The sequence below is a fragment of the Pongo pygmaeus genome, chromosome 5 (assembly GCF_028885625.2).
Source record: "Pongo pygmaeus isolate AG05252 chromosome 5, NHGRI_mPonPyg2-v2.0_pri, whole genome shotgun sequence".
NCBI classification, from domain to species: domain Eukaryota; kingdom Metazoa; phylum Chordata; class Mammalia; order Primates; family Hominidae; genus Pongo; species Pongo pygmaeus.
Window position 1 is genome coordinate 37,108,903 of NC_072378.2, and position 21,755 is coordinate 37,130,657.

Sequence of the window (21,755 nt, forward strand, 5' to 3'; positions counted from 1 at the left end):
TCTACTTGTTATAGCTCAGAGAAGTGGGATGGGCCAGAATGATCAAGGAAGGCTTCCTGGAGGAGGTGAGGCTTCATGTGGGTCTAGAGGATGGACAGGATTGGATGAGGAGGAGGAATGGGGAGCACAGGCCAGGTGAGAAGGATTGCCTGAGCAAGGACTGGGAGGAGACCTGGCCATGGGGAGAGCAAGGGATGGTGAGGGCTGCAGGTGGGATGGGTGTGACACTACGTACCTGCCCCTCCCCAATCTTTGCTTCCCTGCTTCCTTTCCAGTTTTCCTGGAGCGGATGAGAAGACCCCAGACCCTCAGGCTGCCTCCCCTGAGGAGGCTCCCCTGCCTGGGCTATTTGGGGACAACGATGACTGGGACCAGCTCCTGAGCAACTTTGGCAGCCCTCCGCATGGAGCCCTGCAGCTCTGCTGGAGCCCGCCCCTGACCCCAAGAGCCACCTCAGGCCCCCAGACACCCCGTGTGGTCAGGCAGATCTCCATCTCGGAGCCACAGTCTTTTCTATTTGGTCAGGAGCCATCTTCAGATCCAGATGGGGCTCCAAGGACCCCACCTGGGGTGACTTTCAGTGCCAAGGACAGTAAAGGAGTGGACCCAGATGAGCAGGACATTAGAGCAGAGCAGCCTGCTGAACCGCACAACCCGGACCCCAGCCAGGAGCCGGGGTCCACACCCGAGGGCCGCCTCCTCTGGGGTCTCTCAGGAAGCCTGGTGGCACCTGTATTCAAAGTGCTCATTCCTTTGGAGGATGGGCCCCCTCCCCCTGCGAACTCTCCCCCTCCCCAGGCCCCAGCTGGGTCCAGCAAACAGATCCAGGCCTCAGACCCAGATGACAAGGGCCCTGGGTCTTGGGCTCCTCCCAGCGGGTCTCAGCCTGGGGCTGGAGCAGGACTCCAGGAACCCACACAAACCCCTCCCACCGTGACTGAGTGGGAAACCCAGCCCGGACCCTTACCCACAACTGCCCTCACAGGAGTGGGCCCAGCCAAGCCGCCCAGGCAGAGAGATGCCCTCCAGCAGGACCTGCATGCCACTGGCTCTGAGCCAAGACCGGGGACCCAGAGGGCCAGAGCCCTCACCCTGGGGCCAGCTGAGCCCTTCCAGGGCCTGGAATTTGTGGGTCCGGTGCCCACAGAGAGCCTGGAGCAGGGCCAGGCAGGCCCAGTGGTGCAGGAGGGCCTTCCTGAGGGGCTAAGAGAAGCTCATGGCCAGGTCCTTGCGCTGGGTGAGCTGCCTGCCCTCCCCCACCAGGGGCTGGAAGAGGAACCCAGGTCTGAGGAAGGAAAACAGGAGGGCCGAGGTGGGCAGGACCTCAGTTCAGAGCAGTCAGAGCAGTCGGTTGAGGCTCACAGCCTAGAAACTGCACATTCGGAACTCCCCCAGCAAGATTCTCTGCTTGTTTCTCTCCCATCTGCCACACCACAGGCTCAGGTGGAAGCAGAAGCCCCCACTCCTGGAAAATCGGCACCTCCAAGGGGCTTTCCTCCCGGGGGGGCTCAGCCTGGGGCTGGAGCAGGACCCCAGGAACCCACACAAACCCCTCCCACCATGGCTGAGCAGGAAGCCCAACCCAGGCCATCCCTCATGACTGCTCACGCAGAAGAACAAGGCCCCCCTCACTACAGGGAACCAAGGGCAGAGAGCAGGCTTGAAGATCCAGGAATGGACTCCAGGGAAGCTGGGCTGACCCCATCCCCGGGAGACCCCATGGCTGGAGGGGGACCCCAGGCCAACCCTGATTACCTCTTCCATGTCATCTTTCTGGGAGACTCCAACGTGGGCAAAACATCCTTCCTGCACCTGCTGCACCAGAATTCCTTCGCCACCGGATTGACAGCTACCGTGGGTAAGGGCACTGGGGAGGGCGGCAGGGAGCGAGGAGAGACGCAGGGGCCAGGGCCAATGAGTGGGAGCGGGCCCAGACCAAGACCTCCCTGAGGAAGCTGCAGGTTCTGCCCTGGCCACGGGCCCTGCATTAGACATTGTTTTATATGGGCATAACCTTACTATTTCACTAATCGTCTCTAATTACAGGTAATTTGCTTTTTCTGCATTGATCTGATTAGCTTATAATGTGCCACATCAACAATGCACCCTGCAATTTAGGTGCCTGTGAGAGTTGATGGTGAAAACAAGCAAGTCTCCACTCATGTGGCCCGTGGGCAGGCCAGAGCAGGGTCTGTGCTGGTTAGATTTGCTCATGACTAGCTCCAGGCTGGGCAGCCATGGTCTGGCAAGAAGTCACCTTGGGGAAGTTGGATATTTTACACAGAATGTATTTGTAGAGTGTGGTAAATTAGGAACCCAGGTGACTGAGTTCAAATCTTAGCCCTGCCACTTATTGGGGTCTGAATTTGGACAACTGACTTAACCCTTTTGAACCCCCAAATCCTCATCTGCATAATGGGGACAACAGTAGTGCTGCCTTCCTAGAGTGGTTGAGGACTAGTTGAATTAATATGTCAAGATCTTAGAATAATAACTGACATGTAGTGAGTACTCAGTAAGTATTAGTTATTATGGTTGTTATTATTATTATAAGTAAATATTTGATCATGTCTAACTCAGTGGCTCCTGCAAGAAATGGCTGAAAGCAGAGAGTCTTCCCTCCCTAAAAGTATCAGGATATGCGGCCACTGAACCCTGTACAGAGCTACAGAAAAGCAAACCCGGCCGGGCGTGGTGGCTCACGCCTGTAATCCCAACACTTTGGAAGGCTGAGGCGGGCGGATCACAAGGTCAGGAGATCGAGACCGTCCTGGCTAACGTGGTGAAACCCCGTCTCTACTAAAAATACAAAAAATTAGCCGGGCGTAGTGGCAGGTGCCTGTAGTCCGAGCTACTCGGGAGGCTGAGGCAGGAGAATGGCATGAACCCGGGAGGCAGAGCTTGCAGTGAGCTGAGATCGCACCACTGCACTCCAGCCTGGGCGACAGAGCAAGATTCCGTCTCCAAAAAAAAAAAGCAAACCCGAGGGAACGGAGGGGAGACCCACCTAGGGACAAAGAAGTCACGCCTGTCTTTGTATTAGACCAGGGCGCATGCCAACTGGGGATCAGTGCCAGACCAGTCGGTAAATGACAGCCCCCCACAAGAGAGGCCTGGGGCAGGTTCTCAAACTTTTCCTGCCCAAGAAGCCTCACCTGGGAGCTAGTTAGAAATGCAGTTCCCTCGGGAAGAGGAAACCTATAGCAGGCTGGCCTGATGTTGAGTGGGGTCACAGGTTCTACAACACTACCATTATTTTATTTCATTTATTTTATTTATTTATTATTTTTTGAGATGGAGTCTCGCCCTGTCACCCAGGCTCCAGTGCAGTGGCACGATTTCTGCTTACTGCAACCTCTGCTTCCTGGGTTCAAGTGATTCTCCTGCATCAGCCTCCCAAGTAGCTGAGACTACAGATGTGTGCCACTTCACCTGGCTTATTTTTGTACTTTTAGTAGAGATGAAGTTTCACCATGTTGGCCAGGCTGGTGACCTCAGGTGATCTGCCCTCCTCAGCCTCCCAAAGTGCTGGGATTACAGGCCTGAGCCACTTTGCCTGGCCAAGGCTACCATTATTAGTCACCTAAGCTACTGTTTACTGACCACCTCCCATGCACTAGGCATCTTCCATACATGTCTTATTCCTTACAACAGCCTTCCTTAGAATGGAGCCTCCTCCTTTATTATGTAGTAAGAAGTTCTCAAAAAATTCAATCAAGAAAAACACAAGCTGCATAATTGTGAAACCAACCAACCAACCAACCAACCAACCAACCAACCAACCAACCAGGCAAGCCGGCATGCACTGCTAGCCTGCTGGGAGTACCTGAGATCCAAGTGCTTGGTCCAGATCTGTCCCAATCCCAGCTACGGTTTGCTGCCCCCCGGTGGCTATCGTCTATTCTGGTTTAAATACCACGGGAAATGATCCTGCCTTCATGGGTCAATATTTCCCTACCTGGCGTCACCTTCCCTCCATTCCTGGCCCCCCACCTCACAGAATAAGAACTCTACCCTGCCTGCATTTGAGGACGGGACCAGATAGAGAATCAGAGCCAACGGAGTTATATTTGAATGTACATTTTCCATATCTATCCCCATTTTACAGATGACGAAAGCAGAGAATTGAAGACCTGGTTCACTTTCTTGCCCTAGCCGGGCCCCCAATGTTAAGACCACCACCTTAAAAGCCCTGCCTCCACACCAGAAGTTTTATCCTCTTTTCAGTTCAGAATTGCATGCTCTCTGGGTCACTTAAAACAGGATTTTTTTTTTTTTTTTTTTGAGATGGAGGTTCACTCTCGTTGCCCAGGCAACAAGATCGTGCAGCTGCGCGATCTCGGCTCATTGTAACCTCCGCCTCCCGGGTTCAAGTGATTCTCTTGCCTCAGCCTCCTGAGTAGCTGGGATTACAGGCATGTGTCACCACGCCTTTTAAAACAGCATTTTAATCCTCCAACCACTCTGCAGTGTAGGTCTTTCTAATTTGCCACTTTGCAGACAAGGAAAGAGAGGCTCACACAGGTGAAGTGACTTGCCTGAGGTCCTGTAACCAGTGTAACAGTTGCCTGAAGCCAGCATTCCTTCTGTCCCTCTGGGCTGCTTGTCTCCCCTGCTGTCTCGTTGAGAGGGGAAAGTGCATGCAATAATTAGGGAATGGAACAAAGAGTACTGTAAAAATAAAATAATGAAACTTATATTCTGGGTGGCCTAAGGAATGAACATCGTAGACAAGGTGCCCTGTGTTGGCACAACTTGCGGAAGGGAGGTCTGGGAAGGCTTCTTGGAGGAAGTGGGTCCTCGAGGATGGATGGGATGCAGAGCCCGGCAGCCAAGGGCTCCATCGCACAGCAGCTGGTACAGGGGACGGGTATATACGGGGGTAGGCCTTGGCTAGGAGTCCTGGATGATAACTTAGTAGGCTTCACCCCTCTCTATGTGTCCTAGGAGTAGATTTTCGGGTCAAAACCTTGCTGGTGGACAACAAGTGCTTTGTGCTGCAGCTCTGGGACACGGCTGGCCAAGAGAGGTAACAGGCACTGTATATCAGTGGTGTCAGGAACCTAGGCTGAGCGTAGGGGTGCAGAGGGACAGGGGGCAGCCCCAATAACACAGGCAGGAGGCAACTGCCCCTCAAGGATTCAGGAGGTCAGGGAAGGAGAGATGAGTCAAGCCCAAGGCAGGGGAGAGAGGGCAGCAGAGCCAGAGGTCCCTCAGCCTGGCAAGGCATATATTAGGGCTGTCCCAACATGGTCATTAGGGGACAGCCACCCAATCACCTGTCCTTCTGAAAATGCTGGTCTTCTACTTTCAACCTAGGCAGTAGTGATCAAATTTTTTTTTCTTCTTGAGATGGAGTCTCACTGTATTGCTCAGGCTGGAGTACAGTGGCGTGAGCTGGGCTCACCGCAACCTCCACTTCCCAGGTTCAAGTGATTCTCCTGCTTCAGCCTCCTGAGTAGCTGGGACTACAGGTGCCCACCACCACATCCAGCTAATTTTTGTATTTTTAGTAGAGATAGGGTTTCATCATATTGGCCAGGATGGTCTCGAACTCCTGACCTCATGATCTACCTGCCTCAGCCTCCCAAAGTGCTGGGATTATAGGCATGAGCCACGGCATCCAGCAGTGATAAAAACTTAAAAGACATATCTTATTTGATTCTGCGGTTCCACTTCTAGAAATTCATTCTATAAATAGACTCATATATGACTACAATAACAAAGGGACCAGGACCATTCATAGTATTATCACTTGTGTTATGAAACATAGGAAACAACCTAAATGTCCATCAATAGGGGACCAGTTAAATAAAGGAGGGTCAATCCACCCAGTATAACACCATAAAGCCACACAAAGACTGAGGACTCTCTTTATGTACTAACAGGGATTTTTTTTTTTTTTTTTTTTTTTTTTTTTGAGACAGAGTCTTGCTCTGGCACCCAGGCTGGAGTGTGGTGGCGTGATCTCAGCTCACTGCAATCTCCACTTCCAGGGCTTAAGTGATTCTTGTGCCTCAGCCTCCTGAGAAGCTGGGACTACAGACACATGCCACCACATCCAGCTAATTTTTGTATTTTTAGTAGACACAGGGTTTCACCATGTTGGCCAGGCCGATCTGGAACTCCTAACTGCAAGTGATCCTCCTGCCTCAGCCTCCCAAAGTGCTGGGATTACAGGTGTGAGCCACCGTGCCCAGCCCAATAGGGAAATTTCTCCAAGACATCCTGTTAACTGGAAAAAAACAAAATGCAGAACACTGAATATTAATCAGTATGATGAATGTTTTACACTGTATTTGTATAAAATAGAGGGAGAAAAATGTATGTGTATGGGTGTATATATGTGTGTGTATATGTATGTATATACATAAAATACCTCTGGAAAAATATTTAAGAAACTGATAACCCTGGTTGCCTCTGGGGAGGGGGACTGGGTGGCTCCAGGATGGGGCAGAAGGAAGGAGACTTTTCACTGAGTTCTCCTTGAGACCTTTTGAAATTTGAGCCATGAGAACTGTTATCTAGTCAACAATAACTACACTGAACGAAGGGAAGCATACGGACATGCTCTGTGGGAAGCAATTAGAAATAGGATAGGTTACTTCTCCCACTTTGCAGAGGCCAGGGCCTGGGGTCGGGATGCCTGGTGTGGCCTCACGCAGACTTTCTGGGTAGGTACCACAGTATGACGCGACAGCTGCTCCGCAAGGCTGACGGGGTGGTGCTCATGTACGACATCACCTCCCAGGAGAGCTTTGCCCACGTGCGCTACTGGCTAGACTGTCTCCAGGTGAGCAGATGGCTGCTGGGGTTGGCCCCAGTCCCTCCAGTCAAGAGGGACCTTATATCCTGCCCACTCCCTCTTTTCTCCCAGGATTACAAATGACATGACAGACATATGGGTGACACCACCCACTGAGGGCATGTGGTTGGATAAGCTGGGAATGCAGTAGTACAAAGAAACCACAACCACACAGTACAGCCTTCAAACCAAACTACTTCCTTTATCCTGTGAACATTCTCTTCCTACATATGGCAGCTGTTTGTAATGTCTTCTTCTTACACTTGAGGCTAATGTAGTTCTTGTGCCATTCCACGTGATAATTCCTCTGTTCACACATCTCTAGTTTTTCCCCTGCTTACTTCCTCAAAGCATATATACTGAAATTCTGCAGTGTGTACTAGCACAGCAGAGGGGTGTGAAGTTAGCCATGTTGTCTTCTCTCTGGAAGTTTCTAGTTTAGCAAAAGAAGCAGGATAAGGTAATGTGTGAAGAGGGGAGCTGAGCACTGGGGTCTGACAGGACCTAGATTTGAATCCCACCCACCCTAACTCTGTGACTTTGGACAAATGAATTGAGTTCTCTGAACTTCAATTTCTGGAATTCTCTCATAGGGGAGTTGTGAGAATTAATTGATAGAATTGCTTTCAGCACAGCACCTGGTGTATAGCAATCACTCATTAATCAGAAACTATTATTATTATTCATGAGACAATTGGGAAAATGTATAATCAAGTGCTGGACTGTTCAGCACAGGCAGGAAGAGAGGGCATGGGCAGGAACAATCCAGGAAGGCTTCCTGGGGGAGGTGTTCTTAAGGTTGGCCTTGGAAAATAGGTGAGATGTTTATCAGCAGAGAGGAAGGATGGGGGAAAGGGTCCAGGTGAGAAGGTTATGGAGTGGATGTGGCCTGAGAGGGGGAACATGCGGGGGACACAGTTCAGCTTCTAGGAGGGCAAATGTGCCAGGAGCCTGGCACACAGTGGGTGTGGCTGACAGAACATGTTCTGTGTGCAGGACGCGGGGTCGGATGGGGTGGTCATCCTTCTCTTGGGAAACAAGATGGACTGTGAGGAGGAACGGCAAGTGTCCGTGGAAGCTGGGCAGCAACTGGCCCAGGTAAGCACTTGGGCATCAACCCGTCTCTGTGCGTGGACTGGGCAGACACCTCCCTGGCAGGTGGTGGATAGGCATCACCCGACCTGGGCAGCTGAGAAGAACCCGTGGCCCATTCCTGCCCCTGCCCCAACCAAAGGCCTGTTCAGAGTGGACAGTGGCCTGGCCGCCTCTCCCTCCCACACAGCCCCTGCCTCTGGAGATGCGCTTTAAGCCCAAACCCGAGGCTGGAGTGGCGGGCGTGACACTGAACCTCACTGTTGAATTAGCACATTCCCACACCATGTCCCCACCTGCATAAGAAATACCTTCAGAGTAAAAAGGTTTTAAAAGCTTTGCTCAAAATTCCCAATCAAATTTTAATTTTATCTCTGGTCTCTAATTAACGTGCTGCCTTCTAAGTTCTCCTATTTTAAGACTCAAATTCTCCCTTGGGATGATTACATCAAAAGCCCCACTGCCAGACAGTGAATACTATTTATTCATGAATAGCATTTAACCACATTCCAGAAAATCTGGAGAGTAATAAAAATAGAGGGAAAAATCACTCCTCGTCCCACCTCTCACACAACCGTTCTTGGCATTTTCATGCTGTATTTTCTTCCTGTTTCTCTTTCCACTTCCCATAAATCGTGAGGTCATCATTGTGGCTCCTGCTTGAAGGGAATTTTCTTTCTTTCTTTCTTTTTTTTTTTTTTTGAGATGGAATCTTGCTCTGTCGCCCAGGCTGGAGTGCAGTGGCACGATCTCGGCTCACTGCAACCTCCGACTCCCGGGTTCAAGCGATTCTCCCACCTCAGCCTCCTTAGTAGCTGGGATTACAGGCATCTGCCACCACGCCCAGCTAATTTTTGTATTTGTAGTAGAGATGGGGTTTCACCATGTTGGCCAGGCTGATCTGGAACTCCTGACCTCAAGTGATCTGCCTGCCTTGGCCTCCCAAAGTGCTGGGATTACAGGCGTGAGCCACCACGCTCGGCCTTTTTCTTAAAAGTAGTAACTCATCCCTTTGACATGGTAATTTATCCTCTAGCAATTTATCCTAAGGGAAGACTCAGAAGTAATAATCCCTAAAGGAACACCTAATGGATACCCATGTATAACGTAAAATCGAACATGTTTATATGAGGGTTTTCAAATATTATTTATAAGAACAAACATTTGGCAGCAATTGGTGGTTAAACCGTGGATGTTCATGTGAGAGGTTAATATTTGCCATTAAGAATCCTGTCTTGGAAAAATATTTAAGGGTGTGGGGTAAATGCTTACAATATAATAGAAAATCATATAAGCAGCTGCAAATCTAGATATAGGTTAGATTGAAACATACGAAATTGCTGATATTTGACTGGGGCTTGCCACAAATAGCAATTTCGTATGGTTTAACCTAACTGTACAGGACATTTAGCCCCCACCCCGTAAAAGGGTTTTATAAAACAGAATGGCAATATCTACCCAAACACTTACAGCAGTGGTTTAGATATTGAGCTGGTACTTTCTTATACTGTATGTTCCAATATTCCCCCAATGAAATATTTCTGAAATTAAAAAACATAACTAACATTTATAAAACGTCTCCAGAGGCATTTCTCCAAGTTGGGATGCAGGCTTCCCACACCACTCCAAAGGCTGTGAAATGTCTCTTCAATGCCTTCCTTGACACCTTGGCCAGCCGGGGTGAAGGGACAGTGGGCAAAGGGCTCCAGCCAGGGACCGTGGCCCACGCTGAGATGGGGCTGTCTTGCTCGCCACTGAGGTCGGCTTAGGGATGCATTGGGACTCTGATGGCCGGGACTTTAGTGGCGGGGTATGGCCTGGCCTTTCAGTTGTCTCTCCCAAGGCACATATGCCCCTACCTGTCTGGCCTGCAGGAACTGGGGGTCTATTTTGGGGAGTGCAGTGCCGCCTTGGGTTACAACATCCTGGAGCCTGTAGTAAACCTGGCCAGGTAAGTGCTGCCCGCCCCCTGCCGCCCCCACGCCCCCTTGCAGAATCCTCTGGGACACCTCCAGCCCCACTCTTGACTCCCGGGTGGGACCGGAAGGCCCATTCTGAGGAAATGGGTCAGGGAAGCACCTAGTTAAAGACCTGGGCTCACCAGTCTGAGGGGAGAGAGAGCCCTGCACTGAGAGTCTCCTGACTCCAGCTCTGCCATTCCCATTCACTGAATCACCCCCCACAGGCACTTAGGCTCTCTGAGCCTCAGTTTTTTCATTTGCGAAGAGGGCTGAGAAAAGGAGTGTCTCTCTTCTGCTCCCAACCTTCCAGTAGCTTCCATTAAAATCCAAATGCTTTGCCATGGCCTGCAGCATCTCTAGTGCCATCTCCCCCACCCCTACACACACACATTCACTCACACCCACACACACACACTCGCTAAGTTCCAGCCACTCAGAGACTCCCTCCCTGATCACCCACCCCCATCACTATTTTGGATCACAGCCCCTGTTTCTGTCCTTCATGGCCCTTCTTGACATGACACATATTAATGATATATGCATTTATCTGTTTTCTTGTTGTCCAGGAAGGCAGGGCCATGTCTGTTTTGTTCAGCCCCTCTCCCCATACCTGGGACCTAGGTGCTCCATAAATGAATAAAATGAGTAAGGGATGAGGGGAGCTAGATCAGATGAGCACCATCTGGCACACAGTAAATATATCATGAAGAAATGAATGGACTTCTTTTGCTTCCCCAGCCTCCAAGCTCTCTCTTGGCACTGAGCCATAGCCCTCTGCCCGGGATGCACCTCCCCAACCCTTTCTGCTGGCAAACCTTGTCCATGGCTCAGTTTTCAGTTTGGTCACCATCTCCTTCCTCCCCAGATTCCTCCAGGACCTGGTGTGAAGTCCCTGTGTACCTCCCCATCATTCCTGGGCTGCAGTCACCCCTTTTCCTGTCTGTCTCTCTCACTACTCAAGGGAGGGAATGGTGGCTTCTTTGTCATAGTCAGAGTCCTGCACAGTGCCTGGCACATAGTAGGCCAGAAATAGAAGGTCAAAGTCTCAGTGACTCAATTCCTTGGGTCTCATGTGGAATGCAGGGCAGGGGCAGAGCTGGTGTGGGGGTTGCGGGTGCAGCCTCCCAGCCCCCAGCTGCACCCATGGGCCCATCCGTGCTGCCCCTAGGAGGTGAGAGAGAGGACTGATGCCTGGCACTGTCACATAGGTCACTCAGGATGCAAGAAGAAGGCCTGAAGGACTTGCTGGTGGAGGTGGCTCCCAAAAGGCCGCCCAAGAGATTCGGCTGTTGCTCCTGATCACCTGTCCTGTCCCGGGTAGGATGGACACCCGTGGGGTTTCCTGTCCCTCAGCTCCTGTCCTTTGTTCCTGGACAGCAGTGACACAGAGGACCAGCTTGGAGGTTCAGGAAAACCCTTCTCAACTCAGGACTCGGATCCCAGAGCAGGGCCGCATCATCCAAAGGAGGGCTTTGCTGAGTGATCAAGGCTTGGGGGGCAGGGGTATAACAAAACACCCCAAAGAAAGAAAAAGTCTAGAAAAACGACTTAAGGAAAATACACCAAAATATTGGCCACACATCTGTGGGTGTAAAATTATAGGGAGAATGTTGGGGGGTGGGGTGTTACTTTCCATTTTACACATACTTGTATTTTCAGATTTTCAGCAATAACGGTATTCAATACATAATCAGAAAAAAGAGATGTGGAGGAGGAAGAGAGAAACTTCCCAAGGAGCTCCCTTGGGTGCTGCTGGCTCCTAATTGGTGTACCCTGTTAATCACAAGTTGCTTGGTGTTAGAGCGGTCCTTCTGTGCTCTTCCTGGCAGGGCGCTGTTGGCCTGGTCTCCCTCGCTGTTTCTATTTGCAAGCATGGGCTTTCTTCCCAGCACAATCCAGTTCCTGGGAAGAATAATGTTCCGAAGCCCTCTGATATGCCCTGATACCCTCCTGTCTTCCAGAGCCCCAACCTCACTCCCTTTCCCCATGATACAAAACACACCTCCCAGGGGTCACATTTGGAGGTCCCGCCCCCTGCTCCAATGCCACGGTGTCCCCAAGCACAGGGCTTTGGCCTGAGTTGTCAGTCTCTGGATGCATTTGAGGGGCAGCTAGGGTGTGGCTGGGGGGGTCCAAGCAGCTGGGGAGCCTAGACTCAGAATCATTCACACACTCCTCTTTGGAGCTTTTGCGGAAGTTTCCAGAATTCCATAAGATTCACCTCCTGAATGGTGGCTGCACCTTGTCAGCCAGGGCTGGGGTTTCCAGTGCCCTCGGAGAGCTTGCTTTAGAGTCTTGGAGAGACTGCCATGGTCTGTGTTTGTATGTCTGTCACATCTTACCATCACCACAAATTGAATATACAACACGTGCCAGGCACTGAGTTTGTTTGTTTTTTGAGACAGGGTCTCTCTCTGTCACCCAGGCTGGAGTGCATTGGTGTGATCGCCGCTCGCTACAGCCTCAACTGTCTGGGCTCAAGCGATTCCCTCACTTCAGCCTCCCAAGTAGCTGGGACCACGGGCACATGCCACCACATCCAGCTAATTTTTTAGTTATTTGCAAAGACAAGGTCTTGCTATGTTGCTTAGGCTGGTCTCAAACTCCTGGGCTCAAGTGATCCTCCCAATGTACTGGGATGACAGGTGTGAGCCACCGCCCCCAGCCTGGGTTTGGTATTTTGTAATCCTTCAGGTACTAGGGAATTTCCTGGCTGAATCAATGGAAACCCCAGTTTCGTAGAGGGACAAGCAAAGACAGCTCAAGGAACAGAGTTACAGAGAGAGAACGAAGGAGAAAGAGGGAGTGACAGAGGGCTGTTGCATCACACAGTCTTAGACCCTGGCCCCAACCCCTCTTCTCAGTTCTGAAAGGAACGTCTCAGCAGCAGCGAGCCTCAGCAGTGAGGCACACAAGCAGAAGCTAGGTAATGCTTGGCAAAGGTGAGGTAGAGAAGATCCCAGTGTCTGAAGCCACCAAAGTTGAATTAGTTCCCTTAACGGACTCCATTCAACCTCCAGACTCCATGTGGACGATTCCCATGGTCCAGCTGATTCTTTTTTTTTTTTTGAGACGGAGTCTCACTCTGTCGCCAGGCTGGAGTGCAGTGGCGCAATCTCGGCTCACTGCAATCTCCGCCTCCCAGGTTCACGCCATTCTCCTGCCTCAGCCTCCTGAGTAGCTGGGACTACAGGCGCCCACCACCATGCCCAGCTAATTTTTTGTATTTTTAGTAGAGACGGGGGTTCCACCATGTTGGCCAGGATGGTCTCGATCTCTTGACCTTGTGATCCACCCACCTTGGCCTCCCAAAGTGCTGGGATTACAGGCGTGAGCCACGGCGCCCGGCCCTCCAGCTGATTCTTTTACTGGGCCCTCCACTGATCCTTTTTACCCCAATGTCTTCTCCCATCTTGGGTCCCCTCCCGCAGCCCACAAGCCTGCCCATGAACTGAGCAGTTTCTAGACTGTGGTGTGCTCAGAGAGAGAGAGAGAGAGAGAGGGGTGTGGGCTGGAGTGAGTGATGCTGGCCCTGGGTGAGGATGGGAGACAGGTCCTGTGTTGCTAATGGCTCTTTCTCTGGGGCCCAGGGACCTGGCAGGCACCAACATCTCTGTCCTGTGGGCCAGGGAGTTAATGAGGCAGGTAGGCAGGGTGTGATTCCTGGGAGAGGCAGTAGAGCAGACATAGCCCCTGTTGTTTGGGGGCCTGGTACGGGAGTGGCCCCCAGGCCTCCCTGTCTCATCTCAACTCTGCTCTGGCCTCAGGCAACTCAGGTTCGCAGGAGGTGGGGTTCTGGGAGAAACTCCACACTGCTCAGAACCCTCTTTTGGCTTTCTCGGGCCGGATCCATCTGCTGGGCAGGGCACAGCTGTGCAAGGACCACCAGCCTTTCCTGCTGTCAAAGGGCTCACAAGCCAGGGAACAGGACCCAGGAACCTCAGAGTAGCACAAAGCAGGCAACGACAGCAGCAGGAGAAACTCGAGGTAGACTTCAGGTGAACTTCCAGGCAAGTGGTGAGTTCTTGGGGCATGTCAGCCAAGGGGGCTCTGGCTTAGGCTTAGCCAGAGTCTGATTAAGAAAAGGAGGGTGGGACTGGGCTGATGGGACTCAGGCTGTGGAGTGAGAAAGGAGGGCATGGGGAGAGAATGAAGGTTGGGCAGGAGCTCTAAGAGAAGAGGGCTTTTGGGAACTGAGGCTGAGCAGGGGCAGAATGACATCCCTCCTTTACCCAGTGCCTACCGTATGCCAGGCACTGTTCTGAGCACTTAGCTCGTGTTACTTCATTTAGCCCTCACACCATCAGGCGTGCTCCCCCATCTTACAGAAGAGGAAAGTACTGCATAGGGAGGCTGAGTAACTTCCCCGGAGTCACGTAGCAAGTAAGTGCTGGAGCCGGTGTTAAACCCAAACGCTGATACCCACAGACTTAACCCTGAAGTTATGCAACTGCTTACAGGAAGATGCGAACGCTTTGGGGAAGCAGGGGCCAGGTCCCTGAAGCCTCGTATTGCTCCCTGCCAATTCCTCTCCAGTAATAGTCCATGTCATTGGTGGGTGTGGACCAGGAAAAAGAGACGAAAAGGCAGTGATAAATGCCAGGAAAGTGGCTGGATGACAGCCTTCATCCAGGACAGGTCCTTCATTTCCCCTCCTCCTGCCATCCCTGAAGCTGGTGGGACCCGGGAGGGTGGCCGACATCAGAAGTCACAGAGGCCCCCTCTCCAGTCTCTCCTCAGCTGCCTTCAGGCACGTTGCTGCCCTGGGGCCCCAGAGACCAAGCCAAGTTCCCCAGGCTGGGGCTCTGCAGGAGGGACTCAGAGACTCCTTCAAACCTGGCTTTGAGCCCGCAGGAGAAGAGTGTCTCCAGCCCCCACCCCGGTGTGGTAGAAAAGGGGAGGGCAACTCCAATGAGGGCTCCTCTGCTGTGTCTTGTTTGCTGTTGGATTCCTGGAATCTAGTCCAGAGCAAATGCTCAGGAAATATGTACTGAGTTAGCAGGCAAGCCTCTCTCCAGCTAAAGCTCCCGGGCCCTGGCCTGGCCTGGAGGGCGGCCAATGGTGACGTCAGCCACTGGGCTGGCTCTAGGATGTCTACATCCCATCTTCTAGCCAGAGTCCTCCCAATCGGGGACTCTCCCTGCCCTTGACATGTGGGACAGAGTCGGGGTGAGAAGAAAGGTCTGACCACTAGGTGCAGACTCCCCCACCCTGCAAGGGGCCTGCACAGCATAACCTAGAGGGCAGTGATTCCCAAGCTGGTCTGCCCTTAGAATTATTTGGGATCTTTCAAAAATGCCAAAGCCCAGACCAACTATGTCATGTCTCTGGGGGTGGGACCCAGGCTTCTGTATTTCTGAAACTCCCCAGGTGATCCCAAAGTGCAGAGAAGCTTGGAAACCACTGGGAGGGGCTTCACACCTTCTCAAAGCCCTTTCAGACACACTTTTCCATTTGAACCTCAAATTAAACCTGCTTGTTTCACAGGGCAGGGTTTTTGTTTGTCAAAAAATAGATACATATGTGTGTGTGTATGTATGCACATATATATTTATCAGATTATGAAAGAAATGTGTACTCCCTGCAGAAATTTTAGAAATACATTTTAAAGAAGAAAATGAAAATTACCCTAGTCTTACCACTTATGATAGTTACTATTGACATCTGTTTTATTTCTTTTATTTCCTTGCTTTCTTATAGCTGAGGAAACTGAGGTAGAGAAACATTAAGTAACTCTCCCAGGGGCCAGGTGCGATGGCGCATGCTTGTAATCCCAGCACTTTGGGAGGCCGAGGCATGAGAATCGCTTGAATCCAGGAGGCGGAGGTTGCAGTGAGTCAAGATCTCACTCCAGCCTGGGTGATAGAGTGAGATTCTGTTTCTAAATAAATAAATAAATAAATAACTCCCAGGATACTGGAGCTAGCAAGTAGCAGAGGCAGGATTTGAACCCAGGGTACTGATGGAGTCCATCCCATGGGGTTGTCATGAGGTCTGCAGGGGCTAATGTGTGCCAAGGACAGGCATTATCTGGGCCCACTACATGCAGGGGTCTTTGAAAAATGGAGGCTCAGCAGGAACAGGGAAGGCGGCCTTTGGGGCTGGCTGGTTTCTACTTCGTCCTTGTGTGTCTGAAACAGGAGAATGGAGCCCAATGCTATGTTCACCACTGAGCTCACGGCCACACCTGAGCGACTGCTCCGACTCATCTTTGCTGGGGTCTGTGGCCTCATCCTGCTGGTGGGGCTGTCAGCTAATGGGCTCATGCTGCTGGTGGTGGGCCGGGGTCCGGGCTCCCCCCACCCGCTCCACGCCCTGACCCACAGCCTTATGATGAACATCACGCTATCTGACCTGCTCTTCGTGGCCTGCGTGGTGCCTGTGCTGCTGCTGAGCTTCCTGCAGCACAACTGGTGGCTGGGCCCTGCCATCTGCACCATTAGCCAGGCCACCAACACAGCCACCACGTTCTGCATCTTCTATAGCATGGTGGCCACGGCTCTCCTGCGCCCTGTGGCTGTGGCCTGGCCTGACCTGGCCTTCCCAGCTGGCTGGGGCACCCGCTTGCTGCTCCGTGGGGCCATGTGGGCCCTGGGCCTTACAGCATCCCTGCCGAACTGGCTGTTCCAGAGGGTGGCAGTGGAGGAGGAGATGGCGGGGGCTCCCGAGACCCAGGCCTGTCTCTTGCTCCTGAGCCCTGCTGGGACCTCCTGCTACTTCAGCCTGCTGGGAGCCCTGGCCTTCCTGCCATGCATGCTGGGGCTGGGCTGCTCTTTCAGCCATGTGAGCTGGCTCCTGTGGACCCAGCCCCAAAGGTCCCATGGGAGAGAGCATCCAGGAGCATTAAGAGAACACAGGGCTCATCCTTGTGGTGCTGGTGGTTTTTGTGCTGATGTGGGGACCCTGCTCCATGCTGGGCTATGTGGCAGCCATGGGCCACCTGCCTGCCACACCGGCTGCTTTTGTGGCCTCCAGCCTCTGCACCATCGTGGCCTACTCCAATTGAGCTGTCAGCCCTATCCTCTGCTTCTACCTCTCCCGCCCCTTCCAGGCAGGACTCAGGGACCTCTTCTGCAGGCCGATGATGGCCAGACATCCCAGAGGTGTGGGAGTGGCAGCCTCAGTGGTGGCGACTGTCCAGCCTGGCCATGACAGGGCCTCAGGAGGCCTGTGGGGTCTGGCAGGGGTCTAAAAGTATAGGCTGATGGATGGGCTGAGATTCAAGGGAGATGGGAAGACCCTTAGGGACCTGACAGCCCACCCCCTCTATTTTACCAGTGGAGAGACTGAGACCCAGAGGGCAGATGGCCCAACCAAGGTCACAAAGCAACTAAATGGCTCAGCTAGATCTCACATCTCTAAGTAACCAGATGGATCCTCCCACTGCACCTTCAGGCTCAGATCTCTGTAGGCTCCACTGCTGTCTAATTGTGTGATCTTGAGCCTCTGTGTCTCAGTGTTCTCATCTGGAAAATGGGATGATGATAGTACCTACCTTCTTCACAGGGTTGTTATGAAGATGAATTTGCTAAACACATGTAAAGTGCTTAGAAGGATACTTAGTAAGTGCATATGTGTGCTGGTCATTGCTACTATTATTATTTTATTTGTATTAATTCAGGGGTATTTGAGGTGAGTGGACAAGAGGAGGACAGAGGGGCTTCCAAAGGCAGAGAAGTGGGTGGAGAATGATCTGGGGGGTAACAGCCTAGGGTCCTTAATCCTGAAGGCCAGGAGATTGAGTAGGGGGAGCAGAGGGCCAGCCACAGCCTGGGGGGTGAGCTCAGAGGCAGGACAGCCTTTCCCCTCTCTGCCCATCCCTCCAGCCCTGTTCCACACACCCCTCAGTCCAATAGGGGGACAAAAATCCAGTCAACCATGCAGCCATGAGTCCGGGACTGCGAATGTCTGAAGCCCTCCTTTCTTCCCGGTGACTTCTCTTCCTGAAGCACCTGGGGCAGGGATCCCTGTCAGAGCCCTTTTCTTCTCTCCAGAGCCCAATTTCAGGCCTCCATTTTTCCCACCCTCAGTGCCCTCCCTCTGGCCTGCTCAGAGCAGGCTTCAGACTTCTGTTTTGGCCTGGAAACCCGGGAGATTGTCTCTACTGAAATTCCCAAGACAGCACGTTCTGCTTGGTGACGGTGTTACCAGCAAAACACACACACACACTGACTCTGTGATACAAAGCTTGAGAAACGCTGGGTTGAACCAAATCAAACTGGTCCCTTTGCTGTAGGACTTACCAGAGCCTTGAACACCCAAAAGGCCACTGAGACTCTCGAGAGGGACGCACAGCAGGCAGGTTCCCAAACTCCATGCCAGGGAGCCAGTATTCTGTGGAACACACCTTGGGAAAGAATCCACAAGATGCTATGGTGTCGGGCACAGCAAAGATGCTCTTGGCGTCCCGTCCCGCCCCTGGCAGTGGCTCTGCGCCTCAGTCCCCCTTCCAGGCAAGCACCCTCTTCTGACACTTTCCCACGGCCCCTGTGGTGAGGTGACATGAGCTGCTGGTTATGGGAACTTCCCTCCTTCCAAGCTGTGACCCCGCCCTGTTCCCACTCAAAGCGTATCAGAATGTAAGTCACAGGCGCATGTAATTATAGGGACAGCACCCATTTACTACAAAATCATAAGAAGTAAACAAGTCCCAAACTTTGGTATCATAAGAAGTAAACAAGTCCCAAACTTGGTATAATTAGTTCCAAATTTCTTGTGATGTTCAGGGTGGTAATGGCTGCCTGGAGGGCTAATCTGGGAACAAACTTGCCCAGAGAAGGGAGAAATCCCCTTTTGCTATGATCCTGGTCCCTGATGGCCACAGGGATTTATATGTGAAGAGGAACAAGAGGAAAACAGTGTTTCTTGGGCACCTAAAATGCAGTGGGTCCTGGACGCATGTCACATATGTCACATGCAACCTTATGTACTCGTCACTCTGGCCACGCAATGACCCTGCAAGGATGGGGGTGGTGGTGATGACCCCATTGCACAGGGGACGCCAGACTCCTCCTCATGGCACAGTGACTCTGGTGCCCACAGATTACCCAGCCCCTCCTGATGGCTTGGCATCAGTATCCCATGGTTGTAGTATTTCCTCGCTCACTGCCCCAGAGCAGGGGCACCCCTGAGGGTGCAATTCTGTGTGTGCATCTCCAGCATGGTCTCCAATACCTGAGTGTGGCCTGGCACTCATGTTTGATAAATACTTGTTGAGAGATGAGTGAATGAGTGATCAAATGCGACAAAGCAATCCATTTATTTTAGAGGAAATTCTGATGATGTTACTCACCTCTCTCACCTCCTCAATGGCTTCCCGTTTCACTCAGTAAATGCCAAAGGCCTCATCATGGCCTGCGCGGCCCGTGCATTCTGGCCTCTTCACCTCTCCAACCCCATCTCTAGCACTTTCCCTTCCTGCACTCAGCTCCAGCCACACCGGCCTCGCTCTCCTGCAAATGCACCAAGGATGCTCCTACCACAGGGCCTTTGCACCTGCTGGTCCCTCTACTTAGAGTTTCCTTCCCCAGATATCAGCGTGGCTCCCTGTCTCACTTCCTGGGGGCTCACCTCAACCATGACGTCCTCTGAAAGGCCCTCTCCAACCACCTCATCGAAAACATCACCCTCCTTCTCCCTCATGTGTCTTTAGAACTCTTGCCACCACCTGAAATGATGTCACTAGCCTATTTGTTGATATGTTTGCTGTGTCTCTCCCGTATTATCTGTGTGTGTGTTGTAAGCCCTGTGCGGGGACAGGGTCCGTGCTTTGTTCGTGGCTGCATCCTCAATGCCTAGCACAGAGTGTGGCACGTGGCCTTTGCTTGTAAATCTCACTGAACCAAACAATTGAAGGAAGCCTCAGAGGAGAACTAGACCCTGTCAAACAGCAACATCAGTGCTATTTTTCAGAGAAGAAAGAAAAACTTCGTGCTTTACTAAAAGAACCAAATTTACTTCAGTTTAAGGCAAATTCCACACAGAGACTGTCTCAGAGACGGGCACAGAACCAGACACCGTAGAAACACCACCACCATGCATGACGGGGAAGCGGAGGCAGGCAGAAGATGGGGGCCTGGCCTGCACCAGGCACGGAGAGGTCAGTGGGCTGAGGAGCTCCATGCGGCAACAGGGACAGGCATGCATGACCTGCTCCCCGAGTGGGCAAAGGCTGGGCGGCTGGCTGGGCCCAGGAGGGAGATCCCCTTCTTCCCCACCTTTCCCACAGCAGGGGCAGGAGCTCGGGCTCAGATGCCAGAGCCCAAGGCTGAAGGACTAGGGTGTGTTTGGGGTGATGGGATGGGACAGGGTGACCCAAAAGCCAAGGCGGCCTCGAGTAGGGTCACATCGGTTAGGAGTAGGATGGGGGGAGCTGGGCATGGGATGAATGACCCTCAGGACGTCAGACCTAAAGGAAAACCTGGGGCCATCTGGTCAACCCTCTTGTCATACAGACACGGAAACTGAGGCCCAAAAGGTAGAAGGGCCTTGCTTAGGTTCCCACATTAGGCAGTGGGGGGAGGCAGGGCTCAAACCCAGGACTCCTGTCTCCTAGCCTCATGGGATACGGGGCAAAGAGCAGGAGCAGTGTGGGAACGTGGGGCTGAGCCACTCCTTACTCAGGCCTCCAGGTGGGCAGAGGCGTGGGCACCGAGGGCCCTGGGAAGCCTCTGGAGGGAGGAGGGGATCCCTGAAGCCAGGAGCCAACCATGGAAGTACCTGTGGGCCCACACCAGGGAGAGGCCTCCACAGGCCATCTGTGTGTCTAGAACTTGCATCGTACCGAGCTCGAGAGGCACCAGAAAGGGCTCTGTGCTGAGCAGCCTCCACTTCAGGCCCATCACTTGGCCTACGGTCCATGATTACAGCACCCCATGGGTCCCCGGGGGCTCCCAGTGCATCCAGTGTCCCCGGGAGGGCGCACATGTTCAGGCCTTCCTGCAAACCCATCAGCTTCATGGGGTTCCCTGGAAATCGGGCTCAGGATAGACCACAGGGCGGGGCTCAGTGACAGGAGTAGACACCATGGGGGGATGGGACGGAGATGGAGGGCTGGAGGAGGCCAAGCCCAGGCTTCAGGGTGACAGGTAAGCAAATAGGATTGCCGGGGGTGGGCAACAGGGACCCCAGTCACCCTTATTGTTTACACCTTCCTGGCGGGGTTAAAGCCAGGTATTGGGGAAGAAGAGAAGGGCTGGGTCCCTGTGTACTCCTCTTTCACCGGTACCCCCCTAACTCCCTGGGTTTGGGCAATAAGTGAGGCCAAGAAATTGAGGAGGGGTCTTCAGAAGCCCCACCCCCGGCAGCCTCCCAGGCACACAGATGTCCCAAAGGCCGGGCAGGCCCACTTCAGGGAGTCTGGGGCCCTGGCCTCCTGTTTGCCTGGCCTCTCCCAGGCCCCAGCCACCTGCCTGCTGAGACCATGTTCAGATGTGCGTGTGCAGGGGGGATGCAGGGGGCGTGCGGGCTGGGGACTGCGAGGGCGAGTGGGTTGGTGCTGCGGGTGGGGGACGCGGGCGAATGCCCTGTGCCTTCATGTAGGACACCAGTTGGTCGGGGATCTCTGCCAGCACGTCTCGGGCCAGGCGGGCCATGCTCAGCACGTGGTTGCCTGTGCGGTCCACATAGTCTCGGAAGGGCACAAACTGGCAAGTGGGAGGGCAGGGTCAGGCAGTGCCTCCTGTGGGACCCTGGACCCCAAAATCTCCAGGCCTGGGGTTGCATCCCCACCCCCCTCCCAGCCTCTGCTCAGTTGACTCAATCCCCCCACCTTTCTGAATTACCTGAGGGACTGTATCCCCCAACTCCCTGGGTTTGGGCAGTAAGTAACAATAGTCATAGTCACTATTCTTTCATTCACTCGACAAAAACTGAGCCCTATTCCATACCAGGACACA

General features: G+C 52.8%; 3 protein-coding genes across 9 annotated transcripts in view; 2 read left to right on the forward strand and 1 right to left on the reverse strand.

Annotated features, from left to right (window-relative positions):
- The window catches only part of RAB44 (RAB44, member RAS oncogene family), a 35,188-nt gene extending 22,951 nt beyond the window's left edge, over positions 1-12,237 (forward strand). The window contains exons 9-14 of the mRNA XM_054492332.1: positions 276-1,858; positions 4,948-5,029; positions 6,679-6,793; positions 7,802-7,903; positions 9,772-9,848; positions 11,067-12,237. Of these exons, the coding sequence (XP_054348307.1) occupies positions 276-1,858; positions 4,948-5,029; positions 6,679-6,793; positions 7,802-7,903; positions 9,772-9,848; positions 11,067-11,157 (2,050 nt within the window). The 3' untranslated portion in view covers positions 11,158-12,237. The remainder of the gene's footprint in view (positions 1-275; positions 1,859-4,947; positions 5,030-6,678; positions 6,794-7,801; positions 7,904-9,771; positions 9,849-11,066) is intronic.
- Positions 12,238-16,002: 3,765 nt separating this feature from the next.
- Positions 16,003-16,705, forward strand: LOC129038865 (pyroglutamylated RF-amide peptide receptor-like). Its single transcript, XM_054492333.1, is given in 2 exon segments — positions 16,003-16,671; positions 16,673-16,705. Coding segments are annotated over 2 exon segments (702 nt in total).
- A 3,087-nt stretch (positions 16,706-19,792) lies between these two features.
- The window catches only part of CPNE5 (copine 5), a 99,225-nt gene continuing 97,262 nt past the window's right edge, over positions 19,793-21,755 (reverse strand). For 4 of the 7 annotated variants that reach the window (XM_054491650.2, XM_054491654.1, XM_054491656.2 and 1 more), the window contains one exon: positions 19,799-21,503. In XM_054491650.2, coding sequence (XP_054347625.1) covers positions 21,285-21,503 — 219 coding nt within the window. In that variant the 3' untranslated portion in view covers positions 19,799-21,284. Of the gene's footprint in view, positions 21,504-21,755 lie in introns of all 7 variants that reach the window. The other 3 variants (XM_054491653.2, XM_054491649.2, XM_054491651.2) reach the window with 1 other exon arrangement.